General features: G+C 39.8%; 1 protein-coding gene across 10 annotated transcripts in view; it reads left to right on the top strand.

The window, feature by feature from the left end:
• TRPM1 (transient receptor potential cation channel subfamily M member 1) overlaps positions 1-22,138 on the top strand; it is a 128,503-nt gene that overhangs the window by 49,168 nt on the left and 57,197 nt on the right. For 8 of the 10 annotated variants that reach the window (XM_072043535.1, XM_072043529.1, XM_072043530.1 and 5 more), the window contains one exon: positions 1,730-1,859. The exons of the other annotated variants lie outside the window; for them this stretch is intronic. In XM_072043535.1, coding sequence (XP_071899636.1) covers positions 1,730-1,859 — 130 coding nt within the window. The remainder of the gene's footprint in view (positions 1-1,729; positions 1,860-22,138) is intronic. 10 annotated transcript variants of the gene reach the window in all.

The raw sequence follows: 22,138 nt of genomic DNA, 5'->3' as shown, positions 1-22,138 counted from the left end.
TTTCAATGCTTTGCTGCTAAGTGACCAGATATAATGGAGAGGCCATTTTGGAGAGCAGGTGTACATGGAACTTACAAGGCATTATTTTGTAAAGTAGCTTCTCTGATCGCTACTTCCTGTAAGGTTCTTTGGTCTATGCTCTGTCAGTTTACTGTCCTTACCAGGTTTTTATATTCCATGTGACAGCTTCAAGGCCTGTCTTGTTTGCTTAAGCCAAGCTGTGTCTTAAAACAATGACATGTACAAGCTGCTGACAAAAGTCTTATTGAAAATGCTCATTTTACCTTCCTTGTTTTTGCATAGTTTAAAGAATTGTTAAAGGATAACAAAAGTGGTCTTCCTTTTTAGCATCCATGCCTTCTACTCAACATTCCACCAATCTGATCCCCCAAACTATTTGCACTAATGTAATCTACGTGCAAAGAATGGAACTTGCATTCTCCCATTTCCCAACACAGCTTCAAGTATATGATAAGTAGCCAGCTACTTTTCTTTCCTGGCCTGGGACATCCCATGTCAGTTTCCTCATTATGGCAGAACTGACAAGAACAGGAAAAATTGATGCATCTCAGTCCATCATCCTCTTCCAGTTTTACTTAGTTTTGGTTTACATTTTCAACACAATTTTCTTTGTCTCCTCTAACCAGCTGGAGAGGTACCATTGTCTGGTACCCATTTCATCTTTATAGAGAGACAAAGGACTTGAACCTAGAAAAACAGAATAAATCACTAGTGTAACTGTGTGACTAACTCCTGTAGGTTATGGATATTTCCTACTTAGTTCACAGACGCAACTGCCAGATCAGCAGTCCTTGTGTGTTTCTGAAATGCCTCTCTTATTGCTCTGTGCTCTCATCTCTCATCTTTCTTAAACCATGCTCTCTGACAGATCCCTCGCTCATGTCTGAGAAGGCAAGTCTTTCTGGAGCTGGCTAGGGATTTCCTAGTCAATAAGAATTTCACTGGCCTTTTAAAGTACCTTGTCCCATCCTTGTTCCTTCTTTAATCTTTCCTAATTACCTCCTTTTGCTTTCACTCTGCATATTTAGGCTGAATAGTACAAAATAGGTGAATTGGGATATCCATAGGCATTTATGAAAATAATACATGCCACACCTTGTTTGTTACAACCCATATGCCCTAATTAATTAGAATCTAACTTGTGTTCTTATGGGTGGCTTGCTTTTAAAACCTCGCCTCGTTTATCCTTAGGTCTACTGTCATCATGTTCTCCATCAGCAGTTACCTTTTAGTGTCCCACCAAGCCTCTAACCCATGGTCTGCTGAGGACCATCTGCTCTTCTCATGTGCCTTTCTACTGATACCAAAATAATTTCCATCTGACTGCCCTGTGCTTTGCACGAATAAAAACCTTTCGGGCTGCCGCTTCTAAAGTAGATTTACCTTCAATCACCATTTATTAAATCTCTGTCCATTAAAAACCATAGCTTGCAGAAGCTGTGTGCATTAAGCCTGATTATAGAGTCGGTAGAGAGGAGAGGGAGGGGGACAGCAGTTTGTATCAGTGCGTTGCCTTGTTTTTCTACTTGCCTCTCTGGCTGGTAACACTTATGACAGGGTGCATATCAGAACAGGGGTCTCATTACTTGGCTCTGAATTTGTTTTATGCATCTGTGAGACTTTATTTAAGCTGTACTTCAATGATTGTTGGTTTCAGGCTCAGACTGTATGACTAAAATCAGAGTTTTCTTTGGTGGTGGGGTACTAGGTTCCTTATGGAGGGTAAAGGCCAGGGAACTATGAAAGGAAGAGGAGGAAAGTTCACAGGTTCCTTACGGAGGATGAGCGGCTCCTTCAAACGCACTTCATTTAAAGGCTCTGCATCTGGATCACAAAAGGTAAGTCTGCAGCTACCCAAATAACACGACGTGAAGGAAGCAGATGGAGGCTGTCTGTTTGCCCTTTGTATTTTTAATAGCTGGTACTAATTTAAATGAGAGTGATTCTATTTCCTTTTGTGCTCTGTTAAATCCCAAGGGTATTGGCTGTGTTCATTGCACTGGTTCTGACAATGAATCTTAGCCCTGTTTGGGGAGTTCTTTCACATGCATGCTGTCTTTGGATAAATATCACCAAACAGGGCTAGACTGTAATCCTGTACGTAGTTAAAATCATATTTTGATGACTGTTGATACTCAGTGTTCATGTGAAATTCAGATGCAATCAATGAGAAGACTGATAGGATCTGTAACAGGTTCTGACGTGATTCACTGAACATCTGCAGCAGGCACATTTTATGAGAAGTACACTTTGTGGTTAGTTCATGTGCTGTGCAATATACGAATGAAAAAGTAAGCGAGGGAGAAAGAAGACAGGAGATTGCTTTCTAACGTGTAAACTCACTCTGTTGTCACAAGCTCGCAAGTTGTAGATGCAAGTTAAGGCTTTTTAGTAACCAATGAACTATTAGATTTTAAACGTGAAATGATTTTGAATATATCTTTTGTCCATGGATTGTCCATTTGTAACAATATACAGACTTCAACTCAGGATTATGTAAACTTTATCTCCACTGACCATTCTCGAACTGACTCCATTCAAATAATGAGAAATAGATTTCTCTTCTCTTCTTACCCTCCATCCCTCTTGCCTCTAACTTCTGCTGGTATTCGTAACGTTCAAGTGTCAGATTATAATAAAAGTGAGTCTGAAAGAACAAAATTGAGAGAAAAAAACATCTGGCAGTATCATGGAGGAAATTGTTTATTGATACAGAGGCAAGTAGAATCTATTAAAATGTTTCCTTAAAAAATAATCTGTTCTATACAAGATGAAATATTAGCCATGGTCATCTGTGAAAGCAAGAATGACTGTGTCTAGTTTTGAGGGACTTCAACAGAGATTGATGGTCATGGGCATCACCAGATGAATAGTAAGCGCTGTGTAGGGATAAAGTCATTTACAGCAGTGTCTTATATAAAGTAACTAGGGAACCTGGCTCCTTTGTCTGCTAAAGAGATTGACATCAAGTTGCATGTGATGCCATAATATAAGCCATATTACAAATGTTGAGTGCTAGCAGAAAAAAATGTGCGTATTTCAGCTATAATAGCCATGTTCCCAGGCCCCTGGAACAATCAGAACAAGAAAATGCTCTAACCATTTTAATGGGCTCAGCTTTTTTCTCTTCTGAGAGGTGTAAGAGCATAGTGGCATATTAGAATGTCAGCTAATACCTAGTAACAGAGTCACTGTGTGTTACATTTCTCATTACTTGCACAGTTAATTCTTAAAATACCTCATGGCTGTGTGCAAAGAGTGTGGAAAAACAGGCTGTCCTCCAAGACACTCCCATTCTCACAAACAGCTGCTTAGTGCTTGCTTTGCCAACCAGAAAACTTCAGATGTCAGCAGTAGTTTCTTAGACTGGCAATGTTAACTTTATTGAGCAATACAAAGAAATAGTGATAAGGCATGTCAGGATTTCTCCTTCAAAATGTTGTTTTCTATATGCAGCATCACTTGAATATGACAGGTCAGAATAGGAAGTCTGTAACACATGTGTAGTGCCCCAGCTGCAGGCAGCTTTTTTTCTGTCCACAATCCTATCTTGATACTGCAAGAAGATAGAATTTTACCTCCTGAATGGAGTAAGTCAGAGTGAAATACGTGATTAAAATTGTTTAATCTTTTCCCATCATTCACGTAGGAAAGGCAAGACAAGGAAGGTGGAAGAACACAATGCAGATTTTCATTTTCATAATGAGGTTGGGTTTGCGATTTTTTTTTAAAGGAATGTTTAAAAGGTGCAAAATCTTCATGTCTTACTTGCTGTAGTCTTCCTAAATCTTTTGGTGCCTGTTGCTTTAGAGCTCATTTTAGGAATAAAAAAATAACTTTTGTGAGAAGAATATTTTATGTGTATGTAGTAGGCTGGGAGTGTACTTCTGAGAAATGATGGATATTGCCTCTGAGATTAATGGTATGATATCAGCATAAATGCAAGTCAAAGTGGTCATCTTCAGGAGTTGACACCTTGAAGGAAATTTGAATGATTTTGTGCTTTGGGGAGAAGGTTTTGCATTGAATGTAAACTTTTGCTAATGGTACAGCTGAAAAGAGGAACTGAAAATAGTCTTGAATGTGTGTGTTTTGCAGGAATGTAGTACTTTGTTAATCTTAAAGTATATGTTTTGTGTGCTTGTTACGGTAATAGTAAACTTCCAACAGGAAAGAAAAAAAAGGATTAGTGGGATGAATTTATTTTCTGCTCCTAAACTGTTCAGCAAGAAACTGTTATTTCCTTCAAATTACCATACCTATTGACAGTTCTTTTTTTTTTTTTTTTTTTTTAATAAAAATAAAGCATCATGGGTTTATTTGGAACAGTGATGTGCAACTGTTTAATTTGACAGTTCTGATTAGACAGACCGCTTGGTAAGAGTGGAATTAGTTTCATTTGCACTCATTTAGAGTATTTCAAGCCTCTTCTTTTTTTTTTCCCCCAAAAATTCTGCTGTGACTAAGAAACGCTCTTTCCACAAACATTCTGGCCAGTGTCTCAATGACTCAAGAAGTAACTGCTGTGGTTTTTTTTCAGTCTGGGAAGTCAGATGAGTGAGGGAAGTAGGAAAATGTTTAGGTATAATAATTTATTTCAGGTAGACTTTTATGGCCCTAGAGAAAATATAGGCAGGCTTGTGTATGGAGAACAGGCCATCAGTTGCTCCTTTTCAAAGAATCCAAATGTGTACTTAGCTGTACGTGATCGCTGGGACAGACTCCTGAACTCAGAGGCAGCAGCACGGCCTGTACTCTTCAGTCCCACGAAAGAAGGAAATGTAAAATTAGAATAATCTACAGCTATCACAGTATCAATACCGTATCTGCGTTCTTAGAAGAAACTAAAAAAATGCAATGTTTGATTCTGTGAAATTTTTGATTCATTCTTATGCTGTTTTACAGAGGGGAATCTGCTGGCTCTTTTACTGAACTGCCTTGCTGAACCAGCACTGAATCAATTTAGAGTTGATTCGTTGTCTTTATGTTCTTCTCCAAATTGGATGAGAGCATTGTAAAACATAGTCTGTAATAGAATATGTGTTAGAGATGTGAGATAAGTACCAGCTCATCTCAACAGGAGATGGAAATAAATCTTTTAACCCTGTAAGCAGGATGCACAGTTGGCCAAGGGAATTATAAGGCTTTTGTTTCGCTATGACCTGCAGTCCAATGGAAGAATATCACTAGAGTAGAGGATTTATGCAGTTTGAAATACAGGACAAAAGGGTTCCTCTAGGCGTGTTTCCTGATGTCCTGTACTTTTCTTCTCCAGACCAATATTGTATGGTACAGCTTTTAGGAGTCTCTCTTATTTGTTGTCAGGAATTGTTGGTAAGGAGGTGGCTGTGCTCTGCAGGCCTGAGTCACGGCATGGCTGGGCATGCAGCATTGCAGTAAGCCCCTTCTCTACAAGTCAGTACCCTGCAGACATCCAGCAGGAGCAGATGGTGTGTGCATACGGTGAGTAACGTGTGATCCGTAGCGTGAAGGAAAGGTTACCACAAAGGCATGGCAGCTTACTGTTTGTTCTGCTGTTCAGGATAGGGTGCCAGCATGGAGTCAGAGACAGCACTTCTTGCCCTGCATTAGCTGGTAAAGCTTTGTGTGCCTCTGCCCACAATCATGCCGATGGACAACCATCGTGCCATTATGACATCCAGCACTGGAAACGCCACGGGCTTTGCTGGAGGTTTTTGGCAATCTTCAGTGTGTTTGAGCCTAAAGCTTTGGCACATCTTAAAAACTGATGCTAGCTGTTACTTAAGAAATGTTCCTGTGTCAAAACACCGGTATGTCTGGCCAAATACTGAGCGAACCCCCCAATGTATGGCAAATACAGACTGTCCAGCAGAACATGTACATGTCTCGTGAATTGCAAGTGTCATGGTAGGCTTGGCCTGGTGTCTAGCACCTAAGAATTGTGTTCATACCTAACACCTTTCACCCTCCTTTTACATTTAAATAGCGTACAAATTATGTGTACAGAGGAGCTACTCTGAAACACAGTATCTTAATAACCTATTGCAGGAGGCTAGGGCCAGACGAGAGAGGGTTTTTTTTAGGTAAGTTACAATTGCTGAGCCACTGTAGGTTGGCAGATTTTAATTGCAGAAGTATAGGAAACATTTCTGGACTCACTTTTGCTAGCCATGTCAATGAAATCATGGGTTTAGTACCAAGATTCGGTAGTGTTAGAAAAAAAACATGAAGCTGACAAGGGAACAGAGGGAGAACTGCCCTTTTTCGTATTGCACATGAGCAAAGTCTTCAGTTTTAAGGGGTGGCGTGTTTGAAATGTTCCTTAATGTTTGACTTGAACTTATGGCAATGATGAAAATAAGAGTGGCACTTCAGAAGTGGAGAGAACAAAATCCTTCCCCAGAAGTCACGTCGTATACTGAATGTCAGGATCTCCTCATCACTTACAGAGTAACGTTGTTTGCTTTGTAGCAATTTGATGCTATTCTGACCAGCTGTTTATATACAGTCCTGACAGCTGTAGGATTCACATGTATCTGTCTCTCATAAATGTGCTTCACTGAGAGTTTCCCAGCAGCAATCACTCCTACTCTGTTTTAAAATAATAATCCTGCCATGGATGTTTGGTTCACACTATACTTGACAGTCCTAGCTTAGCAGCATCTCCAGCTGAAACAGGTCAGGTTGCCCAGATGGAGTGCAGGCAGACTGTGGAGAAGGAAGCCACTGAAAAACTTGCAAATTTGGGGAAAGTGAAAATGCAGGGGCTGCTGAAAAGATATGCGAATTGCAAGGAAGAGTGGGAGAACAGTGAATTGTGCAACCCTGGACTAAAAATCTTCTTCCCCACCGCTTAGGCTGTAAAACTAGTGCATATATAGTCTCTAAAGTTTAACTGGTGTCCAAATGAGTAAAAAACAAAGGAACCCTGATGAACAGTTGCCATATGATTAGAGACGAAGCTGAGAATTAACGTCACATTTAGCAAAATGAGGAGACTGCAGGTATAGAGAATGTAGATTTTTTTTTTTGTAACTATGACAACTGATTTCCCTAGTGCATCCGGAGTCTCATCCAAAACTCAAGAAACTGATTAGAAGCTTATTTTTAATGGTAATTTCATAATCTTTAATGGGTAACAGTGGCTTTTTCTTACAGTAATCTTACTATTTCTGAACAGGGTGATACTTTCTGTGATTTTAATAGTATTCCTCTGACATGTGATCCAGCAGGACTTTCTAGAGCCTGCAGTTGTAGTTGGCTATGAAGTATATTGGTTGCACACTGGAACAGGCTCCCCAGGGAAGTGGTCACTGCACCGAGCCTGTCTGAATTTAAGAAGAGATTGGACTGTGCACTTAGTCACATGGTCTGAACTTTTGGGTGGACCTGTGCGGTGTCAAGAGTTGGACTTGATGATCCTTAAGGGTCCCTTCCAACTCAGGATATTCTATGATTCTATGATTCTATATGCAACAGCGAAAACAAGTGTTCTCGAAATTCCTGGCTCACTTAACAGTGTTTTTATCCTGCACTGGCAAACATTATGTTCAGTGTTGATTCTGGTTTGTTAAAATGCTGTTACAATCCTAAAAATTCCTCACTTGCACTTCATCAATTAGATCATATTTGCTGTTTTTAATTGGGTTCAATCTCTGCTGCAAGAGGAAAGAAATGACATGGCCTACACCCAGTACCAGTAAGAGAATGTCCTTTTTCTTTTGAAGTAAATAGCAAGCTATAAAAGCATTATTACAGTCATAATAAAAATGAACTAATCAACCGAGTACCTTAATAGACAGTGTCACTTCTTAATGTAAGTGCCTCAGATTTGAAGGATGGAGATGAATGTAATTTCACCATTATATCCAGCTTTTTTCTACCTCTTTATGCAGATGTGTTGTGAAACAGTATCAGCTTGTATGATGTCCTCTTGGAAATGACATGAAAAGGCAGCCTTGTGGTATAAAGATTAATCTCTAATAATAGCACAGTAAAAGATGTAACAGCTGGTATGGATTAATATTCCTTAATATCTGCTTTGATGTGATTAATAGCTGTATGGCTTAAGCCTCTACCAGCGGAAAGCAAACAGTGGTTACTAAGCTCTCCTAAATGTACTGGTTGCGATTTTTTTTAACAGAACAGACATTTAAAAGTTACGTGTTTTCTTTTTTGTTTCCAGAGTTCCTAGGTGTTTTTTATTTCCCCTTTCCCAATTTTTCTGTCGCAAGTCATGTATTACAAATATTTATTTGTCCAAGGGTTCATCCTCATGTTTCTGATTCACAGTACCCAAAACTACGTTGGTTCATTTATTGAGGCTTTATACAGAGATTGATGGGTGAACAGGAATGCATTGGGTTTCTGTCTTGATGTTCACATTAAGTAGTAAATATCTTCTTCCAGTGCTGCATTTTTGGTAGTGATTTTTATATTTGTTTCATATTATGTTGTACAAAAGCAAGAACTTCATCAGTTTGAAACTGAAGAGCAGAAGTTAAATTCCAAAGCTTTTTAAAAGATTGGCTCAGCATGTGATTAGCTGGATCAGTGCTCATGGCGCAGCGTGTGCTGTTTGGAAATTACATCTGAGTCATTGACTTAAATCTGACTTCAGTTCTATCAAAGTTTGATTTCCCCCATATATTTTCCTACTATGGAGATGAACTTGCTCCTAAAACTGATCAACAATACAGGTGGGAATCAAGAATACTGCTTGCAAGCTGGTAAGCCTTTTCTGTTTAATGCCCTGTTAAATCCAGAGGTAAAGTACGAGCTGTAAGAGCAGCTGTACCAGCTGGGTCAGAGCAGAAAGCTGGGTTGCCCACTGCAGGAGGAGCGCAGTCTGGGGAGTGCTGTAAGCAGAGGAGGAACATGTAGCAGTTACTGTCCCAACAGCGTGTTCCTTGCGCCAGTGATCTGAAAGGTAGGGATTGCCTAGACCAGAGGTGATACTGTGAAATGCTGCTGCCTTTCAGTATCCACAGCACCTTACACCAGTGGTTCTGCAGCTTATCTGCAAATTGTATGGCAGCCAGCTTGAGCTCATTTGTTCTGGAAAACAGTCTTGGTTTGGATAAGTGTTCTTCAACCTGAAAACTAGCATCCAAGGCTGAGAATCTTTTAATTTTACCATTGAATTTTGTCCTCATTTTGGTATTTGGTTCTCATTTCACTTAAACATTTTTGAGCCTTCTTTAAAAAAATCCTTTTTCCCCTGGTTCCCAGAACTGCATGAGACATATTTACATATTTGTCAGGCGCAGGTCTGAACAGAGGGATGAAATGGTGGAAGGTCAGTTTGTTTTCCTGGTACTGGTGTCAAAACACTGTCATTATGGCATGACTTCACCAAACAATAACAAGTCTGTGTCTTCAGGAGAGTTTCTCATCATAGAGAATCCCAAACTCTTTTATCAGCTTTCTGTCTTCAAAATAGGTAATTTTCCTGAAAAGTGTCTCCACCATCTCAGAAGGATCTTGCCATCAAGTAACAGTACTTCTTATTCAGTTTGAAACGTGGTGTTGCAATTATCTAGTTTCTGCTTGTAGATCTTCTTCTAGTAAATCAGAAGAGTGGGAGGAGGAAAGCCCTGCAGCATGACCCAGGGGTGGCCAGGCTCTGTAATCTTATCTGAAAGTGGTTTTCTTGTTGTTTTCCTGCACGTGCACACAGCCATGGTTCCGGTGGCCCAGAATGCCTTATCTTGTGTATGGTCAGACACTTGGTCTTTCCTCTTGTTATCTGCCTGACTGCGGGTTGTGAGCTGCTGAGGGACTTTCTGAATGGAGATTGAGCCTTAAGTGTACACGGGACCTGGTGCACGTGGGCATTTGGGAACACGAACCCATGGCAAGAGGCAGCACGGGGAGTAGAGCAGGGGAGCGGCTGTCGTTAGGTGCGCTGCATCAGTGTTGCATTTGCAAAGCATCTTCTAGTGCAGGGAAATAAAGGACTGTGTTAAAAGTGGCTGCTTCACTACAGTGGTCACTAGTGCCCAACTCCAGTCTGTGGCCTAATTAATTATGATTAATTATGATTAATTGCCTTCCCCAAATAAATCCTACAGTATTGACACTTTGCTGGTGGAAAGACTTCAGTAGATGGAAAAAGCAAAAGCCCTAACGCAGTCCCTGACCTTTCTGACATTTGCCTCCCTGTGTCACTTAGTAGCATTTTAAAATATTTTACATTTTCAGTTATTATGTTCTGAAGGCTTTTTTTCCTTTTTCTTTTCCCTAGCACTGAGGAAGAGCTATGTTGTCTCTGTTTTCTGTAACTGAGTCTTCTCCTCTAAGAAAAAAGCAGTATTATTAGGAACACACAAGGACACAAATAAGGTACCTGAACTTAACCAGTTGGTGCCATTTCCAGGCCCATCTGGTCTCTAGCTCCAGAGAAGGTCTTCTGCAGAGCCTGGGGAATGTTAGGCTTGAGCGTTGCTTGTCCTGGGAGGATGTCTTTGATGCACCACGCACTTGAATTGGTGCCAGAGTCTTGTGTTCAGGCACCTGACTTCATTTTCAATATCATTGGGCATTTAGAAAACTGAATGGTTTCATCCCTTATTCAGTAGAAACCAATGTGAAATGATCCATAGTAGCCTCTGGTAGTCATATGGGCCTAGTTCATTAACAAACTGTGCTTGCATCAAGAACAAGGGCAAGTCAGTCGAGGTAGCTGTCAGCATGAATTTCTTCTCTGAAAGCAGAACAGAAGGCGTGAAATTTTCGTGGCTTGAGAATTGGGAGACGGAGCTGGTTTGCATGGTCAAATCATTTTGCTTTGGATTTCAAATAATTGTCATGCTAAGGTAAAGTATTCCACTAACATATTTTGTTAGTTAATGCGTCAGTATGAAACTATTCATTACTGCTCTTCAAAGTGTTAAAAAGGGAGGTGCTTTTGTTTTCTATGTGCAGGCACACACAAACATCAATGTGTTTTACTGATTTGCTAGCATACAAGATACGTTAGAGCAGTTTTAAGTATATTATGATGAAAACATAAGTAGTAAAAGTTGTATCATCTGTGTAATTGTTACAGGAATGCAAGAGAAAACAGGAGTTGAAAAGGATGGGGAAATTGGGCTGTAAACCTGTTTTGTTCTTTTGCACAAAACAGTGAAGTTCAAGTTGCGTTCTGGAACGATGTGTGCTGATGGAGCTTGAATGAGAGGGACTGTTTGTGGTGGAAGCTTTCAGTGATCAGTGACCTGATCTCAGTGCCAGGAGTCTTAACAGGCCCCCTATTCATGTGCCCTAATTGTGCTAAAGGAGAGGTGGTTTCCAGGCTTTCGAGAAAGAAGTTATATAACATTCAAAGCTAATTTCCTAGAAGCATTCTGTTGGCATAACCTTAAGCTGTCTTTAAAATTACACATTATGTTTTGGTGTTGGCCATATGCAGCAGGCAGGTTTTTTCACCAGTTGCGTTGCTTCTATGTCGTTCTTTTAATTTTACTATCCTGAGATGTGGAGCAGGATTGTTACAGTTTAATTAACAATGTATTATTTATACAAGTACTTACCAAAATTGTCATTTATTAGAGCATTAATCAAGTAACTTCTATCTGAATGCCCTTTGTTTCATTAAGCCTCTCTTGAATAAAGGGCTGCAATAAGCTTGGGAGAAATGCAAGCACAAAAACTAAACTTCTGTGGAGCTTTTGGGATTACCAGCAAAAACTAGTGACCTTTCCCTGCGCTGATGAAATCCATTGCTCAGTTATGTGGGCCAGAATTTACCAGCTCTCCCCTGCTATGTTCCATAAGAAGCTGACAGAGATCGGAATCTCCTATATCCTCTGGATGGAGGATGGGATTAGGAAAAAATGGAGCAGCCATTTGTATTTTTTTGAATCAGGTTTCGAGGGTTCATGCTGTCTGGGGACTCACCATGCCAGCTTGATCTGTGAAGTCTTCTGCACCAAGGCATTTCTCCCATAGCACATCTCCTGCACAGCACTGAGTGTACGGAGCGGTATCCAGCTTAGTACTGCGACGAAACACTGAATTAGCCCCATGGGATGCATGGAGATCATCCTGCTTCCAAAATAATCAAGGCAGTGTTTCTGTTCCCCAGCCTCAGCACTGTGTGGTTAGCTGTAAGCCTTTCTGTCTCCTACCGTGGTTGAAGTGTCAGGGAGAAGCTTCCCAGCCACATACTCCACATAGCTCAAATGCACCCACAACAACTTTAGATACCCATTGGTGGGGAAAAGCATATATATATTAAGCATGGGAGCTGCCCAGCTTACTTTGATGGGATTAGCCATCACACTGATATATAGGTATCCTTGAATAAGGATTGGGACCCCTGGTTTGTTCCTGCAAATTATACTGGGGGAAAAAAGTGCTCATGTCTATGGTATCACATTCACCCATGTGTGTAAAGGTAGGATTTAATTGGTAATACAACCTTTCCTGGTGTATTTCCAGACTTACACAAGGTGAATGACAGTATGTACATCAGAAAATGTGTCACCTTCCTAAGGCTTTGTTGGTTTTCATCAAACTCATGATTTAGTTTTCTCTAAACCGTCAGATGCACTTGGATTAATCAACCACTAGATAGAGCTATGCTAAATAGAAAGGACCTTGCTATATAGTTTTGTGCTGAAGATGATGTTTTCCGTAGTCCTAAGCCAAAGTAAGGACCAGTTATTGCACAAGACAGGTATGATGAGGAAGAGTTTTCTTCAAGATATTATAAAATCTCACCCCCTTTAAATAATACAGCAAAAATCATGGATCTTTTTCTGAGTATACCTTAAAGAAAGTCTTCAGTGAATAGTCCAATATAATTCCTATACATTAATTATTAAATTAGATGTATTTTTAAATTACCACACCAATTAATTTTTAATCAAGCAGTCATCATAGAGCTACTTTATCATCACTGTAGATGGGAACCTTGAAAGCTAAAGTCATATTACCTTTTGTGTTCTCTTTTATTTCATCGTTCTGGTGCTGAACAGTGCTCACATATTGATCAAAGGTTCATAACCATAAGAAAAAGGAATTACGTATTGTATCTGTAGTATCTATGTTAGTATCTAACATACCTCTGTACCAACACAAGATTGTTCTATTTAATGATTTCTGGATATTGTTTTTTTTTTTACAGCTCATCTCATTTATAGCGGTAAACTTACTTTTGACTTAGAGCTGGAGAGGTTTATTATAAAATCTCACTAGTAAAACAGCTAATGATGGGATCTTTTGACTGTCTAGGATTTTGTTTGCAAGAGTTGTACTGAGCTGGTACAAAAGCTACACTAAATCCATGATGCTGCAGAATACAGTGTGATTCAGACAGAGATGTGCAGAAGTTACAGGGGGGTGCAAAATGTGTGGATCTGGCAGTAAATCCTGCTGCAGGAAAAGGACAAAAACACCACCACCCTACCCTATCCCACCCCACCTCACCCCCCAGAAAATTCCCCCAAGCGGCTATCAGTGATATCATGTGGCTTTCAGCAGGTGCAGGCATGGCACAGACAGGAACAGTATGGATTATTCCATTTTGGCAAGGAACAGAAACAAGTACTTCTGCAGATTTCTTAGCGACATGTTCAGTTCTTAGCTCTCACAGAAACAGTTCCAATGTGCAGTACTCGAGTCCAGTACAGCGGGGGTGTGTCTTACCAAAATGAGGCCATAGTAATGAAATATTTTTCTAGAAAATTCCTACGTTTAGTTTTTCTGTTTTCACTTTTCATTTTCTGTAATGTTGAAATATGTATTAAGACTTCTGTTTTATCAGACCCAAGCAAACTTTTAAATAGCCAGTATTATGAGTATTTGATTCCATTTTGTTCTTGATTCTTGCCAGTAAAATGGCATTCAGCCTCTCGGTTGAGTGGATTTGCGATTCTCTCCAAGGATCAGCCATGGATTAGTGAGGTACAGCTGGTATGTTCTTCATGCCAAGTGGTTTTGGCACTTTTAAATTTTTTTTTTCCATTTTTGATGTCCTTCTCTAAATAAATCCTACTTTTTCTCCCCTTTCTTCCTTTTTCTGGGAATTTGTTCTTGTTCAATAGTGAAATTCATCTTTCACCAAGTTTTGTTAATGAGTCTGAGCAAACAAGCATAGTTCAAATGGCTCTTTAACAAAAAAAAAAAAAAAAAAAAGAAAAAAGGAAATTTAAAGAAATGTTCTTAGTTTTCAAAATTACAGTTAGTTCATGTTTAAGGAGTCCGTCTCACTAGAGAGTGAAGCTGGTTTTTAAGCTGTCAATGAAATGCTCCTGATCTTTGCACTAGCAGGTTGTTGAAATGCAGGTAACCATAAAGTTTACAGTATACAGCATATAACTACATGGCTCCATTGTGCCTTTAATGATTCAGAAATTTTAATGCCTACAATTTACAAAACAGGTTCTTGCATCTAAACTTTGAAATCCCCGTGGAGGACCCTATTAAAAAACCTTGTTAAAAAAACTTGCACACAACTTCTAAAAAGCACATCTCCTGAGACATGGTAGTTCATTATCAGGCTGGATACCAGTCTGGGGTTGCGTCTTAACTGTGCAGGGCATCTGAGAGAGAAAAGATTCTCTTAGGGAGCATCCCACTAAATCGGTCTTCCTTAGTGGCCTCAGCACTCGTCTCTGGGGCAGCGAACTAATCTGTCTGTCTGAAGGCATTTGAGATAGTGCTCAGCAAAGGTTAGATGATCCCTGGTATAAGTAGGTCTTGAGCTATTTGGGATTATATGCAAATTGATCTGATATTTATTTAGATAAGCACTGGCAGCTACTGTGAATTTTGGAGAACATTCAGCACATATATCCCACCTTCTTTTGGGAAGCATGATAACTGTTTTATTGATCACTTAACAAAACATAACACCCCTTTATTTTTATATTTTTGTTGTTAATATGAGATAGGATCATTGATGTTTGGCTTATAGGATACCACCTGCTGTCTCAGTTCTTGATTTGAAGCTTAAATGGGCTGGTACCTAAAGAAGAGGAATGTAAAACCTGTCAGAAGAAACTCATTTCTTCAGGAAATAAGTCAGCTAAAAATTGACAAGGGGAGTGATATAAAGAGGCTTGTATGAGGAAGAGTTGAACCCTTGAGCTACTGAGTCCTACAGTGTTGATTGGACCAAAATATGAGAGGCTGGCAAATGACTGGAAAGCTTTGTAAACTCTCCTGGACGCTGTAGGTGAAAAGCTGTCAAGGCAGCACGATTATCACCTGCTTAGTTATTCCATTTTCGTGTCCCATATCGCAGCTCAGCATGCACAATGAAATGGCTTTCCTTGCAGTTAACATGTGATTCCCCTGCTTTTCAGTCTTTGAATCTACAAGGAAATACTGTATTGTAAGCTATAGTTTATAATTTATGTATCCTCATATCAGAAATCACTTAAAAGTGGTGTTTCATCAGTTTCCAAAGCAAAAACTCAGAACAACAATACTTAGTGGTATGATTTACTTTATACTGGTTTGAGTATTTTTGCTCTGTCACAAACATCTACATTTCTTGAAAGGTTTGCTTGGTAATGCTTAAAAATGCAATAATTTGAGCCGATAGGCAGATAATTTATTACAGTATATTGCTCATTTTGGTACTCTGATTTTATCTGTCAATTTTCCCTGTAGGAAGCCTACCCTCCACTAGTGAATCTTGTATCACGTTCAACTGATTGTTCATTCCATAGATAACTTTTATTCCTCTTGACATCTGCAGCAATACAGACCAGTAACTGGCAGTCTTGAAGGCAAACAACACGCTACAGAAGCACATAATGACTTAGACAGTAAAGCTATTCACAGGCAAAAACTGAAAAGAAGCATTACAAGTCCCACCTTTTAGCCTTGGAAAAGTGAAGGAGGTGTCTGATCTCTATAACGTAGCTCTTTATCAGAGTGTGTTGAGTTACAGTGCACTTTCATCAACTCTTGCTTGTAGCTTTGCATCTACTTTTGTTTAATAAGGTTTTTAAGGTCTTACATTTCAGTGCTTGGAAACATTGTTCATACTCCACTTCTTTTTGAAGAACTCACCTAAACTGCAGCAGGTAACTAAATCAAGCATATCTTGTTTTCCTGTTTAAAAAAAAAAAAAGAGAAAAAAGGGGAAAAAAAAAAAGTCCTGGATGTTTCATGGTCTTTTCCTTGTCAAAACAAACCCACACTGTTGTGCACAAGTTTGTTCACTGATAGGCCTGAAATAGCATTATGACAAAATAAAATGAAGATTACTGGCAGTGTTTTAAATAACATGTGCCTATTTTCTATATTGTATTTGTTTCAGAATACTGTTTTCTTTCCCCTCTGTGCTTCTCAAGTGACTGCTGGGGGGTAGAAATGTAAAATCTCATGCTAATGCTTTATGCCAGTGAGCTGTAATTCTGCAGTAATCAGAGCTTTGTGGAACTGCACATTCAGCAAAGTTGAACAGTGCTGAGAATGTATCTTGAGAGCGTCCAGCTTAGCTTGAGCTTTTCAGCTAAAAGGCAAATCATTTTACCTAATCGCTCATGGGAATGTCCAGCATTCAAAGCCAGTCAAACGCGTATACTGATGCTTTCTAATGAGAAGGGCTTTTTTTTTTTTTTTCCCTTTGGCATAGTTTAAAGTGTATAACTATATAATTTTATATTGATGTGTCTCTTATAAGTGTGAACAAAATAATACATATTGCAAAGAGAGGTACACAACATGAGGAAGAATCTGAATCAATCTGTGTGGTAAATAATGCCTTTATGAACTAAAACAGTAGGCAAGGCACTCTGTGCAGAGCAGATGATAAGACATGATGAAGGAAGAGCATGTGGTGATTGATGATTGCAACAGAATGCATCTACAAATGGGGTTTTGTTTTTAAATTTTTTGTTTTTTTGTTTTTAAAATTCTGTCTTTAAATACTTAGCCATGAGTGTCTTTCCTTTACAGTAAAATACTGACATAAATAAAAACTTAAGTTACTGCAAGTAATGCTGATAAGGAATGCCTGTATTGTATCTAACTATGGATTGGCTGAAGATGGCTCTACTGTATGCACTAAGATTTGACAGTATCACAGTACCTTCATTTACACTGACTTTTGTTAAACTCTGCAGTGTGTGGAGAGACGCACAAACTCTGCATGTCCCTCCATGATTTAGTATTCTCTCAGCCCTATTCAGCAATCCATTCAAGAAGTAAAAGAGTGTATCATTTCATGATTTTTCAGAACTATGATAGGTAGTTTGGGGCTAGAAGAAGATACAAGACAAGAAAGGACATGAGCCTGTATCTCCCAAGCCACTGTCTTTATGCCAGACAAGGTAGGAAAACAGTGGCAGGCTCTTTAGAGGACACTGAGATAAATGTAGCAGGATGTATAGAAGTACACTTAAAATTCTTTTTGTTTCTCATAGCTCCAAGCTAAGAAAGCTGTTGCTGAAGCCTACCTGCAGGTATCGAGTCTAACAAGAACCTGATGTACAGAACTTCAGCATGACTTTCAGTAAAAGACAACCAATGTCCATGCTCTGTCAAAGAAGAGATGAGTTCTAAGCAGGCTAAGGTACCAGAAAGTTTAGATCAGTTTAGGCTTTTCCTCATTTCTTTTTTACTTCTAAAGAAAAGGGAGGGAAAAAGTAACAGATAGCAGGAATGCTACAAATCTTCATTGTATGAACAAGTAGCACAGCAGTTAATATAACTGCATTAACAAGAACTGGTCCAAATGGAGCGCACCTACAAGCTCCCAAATGAAACAGAAAGAAGCAGGAAAGACATTTAGCAGACTTTTCCATGAGTTCTAGCAAAAGAATACAGTTACACGAGAGAAATGTGCTCCAAATACATTGATTAATCAGAGCACTGCAATTCTGTAAGTGTAACTTGTTGTGAGGTAACTTTGGTGAAATATGAGCAACACTCACTCTGATAAGGTGGACTAAGAAGGTCAATACATACTGTACATTACAGCAGGATTATTACAGAACGGGTCTTGGAAAGGAGGTAATGCCCCAGCTTTCAGTCTGCCACATGAAAGCGGCATAGATGAGATTGCTACAGCTAGATTAGCAGAGGATTTTTAATGTTTTTAAAAGGTCTGTATAATATATTGCACATGCACTTTAATTCATATATATATATGTACATGTACATACATATATGTGGTCCATATTTATGCTTTGTGCTTTACAAACACACAAAAAAAAATCCAGTTCCAATTTTGATTTGTGCCTGTTAAGAAAATAACTATTGCACTGTGCCTGAATAGTAGGTAAATCTCTTAGTAGCTGCTGTAATGGCACACAACTATCAAAGCAGAAATGTAAATGTAATCCTCAGTTCGTATCCTAAGTGTTGGTGAGGTGAGGGATATCTTCCAACAAATCTCAGGTGCTTTGACCCTATCCTTTGTAAATAAACCACAGCTGAACACGTGCTGATTTTCTGCAGACCACAAAAGGGTTAATTGGAAAACTTTGCCATTATTCTCAGCTGCTGCTGCTTAATTACTAGGTTTTGAATTTCCCTTCTGAAGAATCCAGATAAAGGCTGACGTGGTTGGCTGTACAAGTGTCCCATCACAAACATGAAGGAAATGGAGGTGATCGCTGTTTATTGACGTTGCTGCTTCTGACAGGTGCTTTGTGGAGCACAGTTCTGTTGCATTTTGTGCCAAAACCAGTACCAGACCTGTTTGAAGGAATGTGCTGTTTGTGTGCCTGACCCTGAAGGTCTCAGTAATGACTGCTCGTTGTGCTCTGTTACAGCAGGACCTCCTGCCCCGACCCTTTCCATGCTTTCTCCACACTCACAGTCACACAAAGACTTCACTGTCACTGCTGGAATGAGACCTGGCTTTCTCATTTGGAGGTGGAGGTGATAACAAACACATTGACACGTTCTTTCTCCTTTGTCCTGCTCCTAACTGGAGTCTGGCTGTGTAGGTTTCCATGCTACAGAGGCTGTCCAACACTGTATTCTCAGTGCCTTCTCCTGAAGCAGCTTGGAGCTTGTGCTGCTGCTCTGTTTGCCACCAACCTACAGTTCATTTTCAGCTACTTTTGTGATGTTGCCTGGGGCTGTATGGTTCTCCTGCACACTTCTGTGACAGACTGGTAGTGAAGGTTAAGCTTAGAGTATTATTACGTGCTTAGACTGTTGATAACAGTTAGGCTTAGGTTGTTACTCTGTGTTTTTGATGATGTACAGAATCACCAAATACATTGTTTCCCCAGTCTTTCCAAAAAGAAGAAATGAACAAAACTTGGGGCTGCTGTATTCAAAACATGAACTCCCCTCTGTGATAGAGAACTTTATAAGAATGTCTTGAACAGAAAAACAGAAGGTCCCCTATATGCATTTTCATAATGACTTTCAAACTCTACAACTTTTCAAGGTGCAATAATGACGTTATAGCCCCTGTGTTTCTTTTATCTAAGTGTTAGGAGGTGGTTAGAAGTGCAAGTTTAAAGGATGAATTATTTACATATGTCTCATGAAATATAATGAAATAGAATGTTTATGAAGAAATGCTTGTGTTTCTTCAGTCACTACCATGCTGTTGTTAGTGTAGAAAATATTTGCATAAAACTTTAAATATACGGGGGAGAAAGTTCCTAAACTGTGTTTTAGCAGTTGTGCAGCTGAAGATTACTGAAAGTAAATACGATTTGGAGTTGTTTTTTTTTTTCCCCAGTAGTTCTTAGAATTACTAACTTCAGAATCACTCTAACATGTATTTACTGCTTGCTTGCATTTCTGTTTTAATTAGTGGGAGGAACATAATGAGTTTGACAAAGCTGAAAGCTGCAGTGCCTCATACTGTTTCAGCAACTTACTGTGCTTTTAATTTCTTTTAACCCCTGGATTGATCAGCAGGACCCACATTTCTGACAGTAGATCTCCATCCAAATGAACGCGTACAAACTGCTTGGCTTGGAAGTAATGCAGACTTCACAAAACTTTTTATGAGCAGGTAAAATAGCTGTTTGCTGTGTAAGACTAAATGGGACCGAAATGTAAGTCTTATTAACCGTAAGACTAATCTGTGTCTATGTATTAAACTATTCAGACAAACACTGCCAGAGAAACACAGAATAATCACGCTGTTTATTGCAGAAGACGCTGTTTTACACCATTTTAAAACTCTCGGTTGTGTGCTAAGTGTGTACACCGAGTTTCAGTCCTGTTGACTTCATTTGAACAGCTTTGTGTGGATGCTGCTGTTTCATGGCAGTCAGTGGGGCTGTTGATGGCTATAAACTTACGCATGTACCTCAGTGGTTGCAGAATCAGGAGTTAAGCAGACTTCTTCACGGTAAAACCTGGCTCCTAGTCCAGGTAGGAGAGGAATTCAGTAGCTCGGTACCTTGCAGCAGGGCTGGCATGGAGCTGGTGCTGGTACGTTGCTCCTTCCAGCGGTCAGCACTTTTCTCTTCATTGTTCCACTCGCCTTTGATGTCAGTTGTGCTTCAGTAGAACACACGGTTCATTGCTGGTTTTGCTGTGCAAAGCCCCTTCAAACATACACACACAAAGGAGGGAGAGAGAACTGTGCAACATACACCATTGCCACTGTTGCTATGTGAAGTCTAAAAGAGTTTCCCTGAGGGAGGAGTTGTACTTACGGCACTTGACTGAATTACGAAAACACTTATCAGTGAAATCTTGCCAAAAATAACTTGTTTCCCTCACGCTTCTCACAGGATGCAGCAGATGTGGCATTAGCGTCGGATAAAAGAAGCTGTGTCAGTTTGCCTGTGTTCCACTTTAAAAATACTCTTTTAAAATCTAACCACTTGACAAGCTCTAGAGGGATGCTGCAGATGAGTTCAGAGATGAAGCTGGGCAGTAAAGCAGGCTGTTATCGGAGGTGTACACGTGTGTCATCCAGAGAGAAAGTGCCGTGGTAATACGCCAAAGTTGAAAGAAGCTATCAAATAGATTTTACAGTCCTGCCCATATAAAAGCATTCATTCCCTGACAGTATATTCTTTTAACAGGAGCTCTGCGTTTTCAGTGGAGTGCAGATCAGGAATTTCTGCATAGGAGGGAGTTAAGGGGAACGCTTCTTACTGCCGTACTGCGTGCTTTCATCAGATCCTACTCAAGGTTATAATAAATAATAAATAAATACTGGGGGTAATAAGCTGTACTGCAGACTAGGCAGGTAACTCCATTGCACATCCAGACCTATTTTGTGCAGGGATTATTGCATTGCAAAACTTGTAGCTTGCTTTATAGGAATTAGGCTGAGAACTAAGCTGTTCCCCATCACTACTGTTCCTGGGCTAATTGATTGTAAATTACCTTTCGAGTTGTTTGTATTCACTGCTTGACACCGCAATACCTAGGTAATTCTTCCCTGGTATCGAGAGGATTTCTGGTCACTTTGTAGTCATGCCATTTCTTTCCTTTTAGGGGTGGTTGTTTTTTGCTTATAAAAGGTGTTATTGGAGCTGTAGAGGCTACGGTCAGGGCTTTGCCCTGCCTTCCGTGTGCCAGCACATTCCCTATTGCAGCAAGGCCATGGGCTTGGAAGGGGAAAGGAGCCAAGTGTTCCTCTGGAGCTCTTCTCCTCAGTACATGAAAATCCTTGTTGCTTTGGGTGAGGATGGTGTTCTGTCTTGGGGATTTAGTCACTGACTGCAGCTGTGTATTTGAGCTTATCAGATCATGTCATTTATGCCTTTCAGCTGTGCCAGGTAGTATATATGTGGACCAAATGCTACCCCTGCCTCCAAGAAAAAATAAATAGACCCAAGGCTACTTTGAATCTAGATCACACCTTCAGTCCTGCACAGTGCTCTGAGGCCAAGACACTCAAATCCTCTGCTCTTCTGTTTGTTTTGCCTGGGGGGAGGGGGTCAAATAGTCCACGTAGTTGCAGATGCGATAGTGGCATCAGGTGGTATCTGTTGGATCAGAGTCTCTTGGGAAATACTCTTATTTTAAAATGATTACATTTTTGAATAAGTAAGAGACCTGCATTTCCAGGCTTGACTTTTGTCTTTTCGTAAGTGCTCCTGCTTCGCAGGATGAGTTTTATGTGGTCAATCGAAGCCTTGCAGCGAGCGGTCATGAATTTTGTGGCTACAGAACAGAATTATTAGGCAGGTTATAAGAAAAACAAAAAACACTATTCTGTTTTCATGTGAACAAG

Source organism: Anas platyrhynchos, chromosome 11 (genome assembly GCF_047663525.1).
Source record: "Anas platyrhynchos isolate ZD024472 breed Pekin duck chromosome 11, IASCAAS_PekinDuck_T2T, whole genome shotgun sequence".
Classification (NCBI taxonomy): Eukaryota; Metazoa; Chordata; class Aves; order Anseriformes; family Anatidae; genus Anas; species Anas platyrhynchos.
Note: the sequence above shows the minus strand (reverse complement) of the source record. Positions and strands in the feature narration are given on the sequence as shown.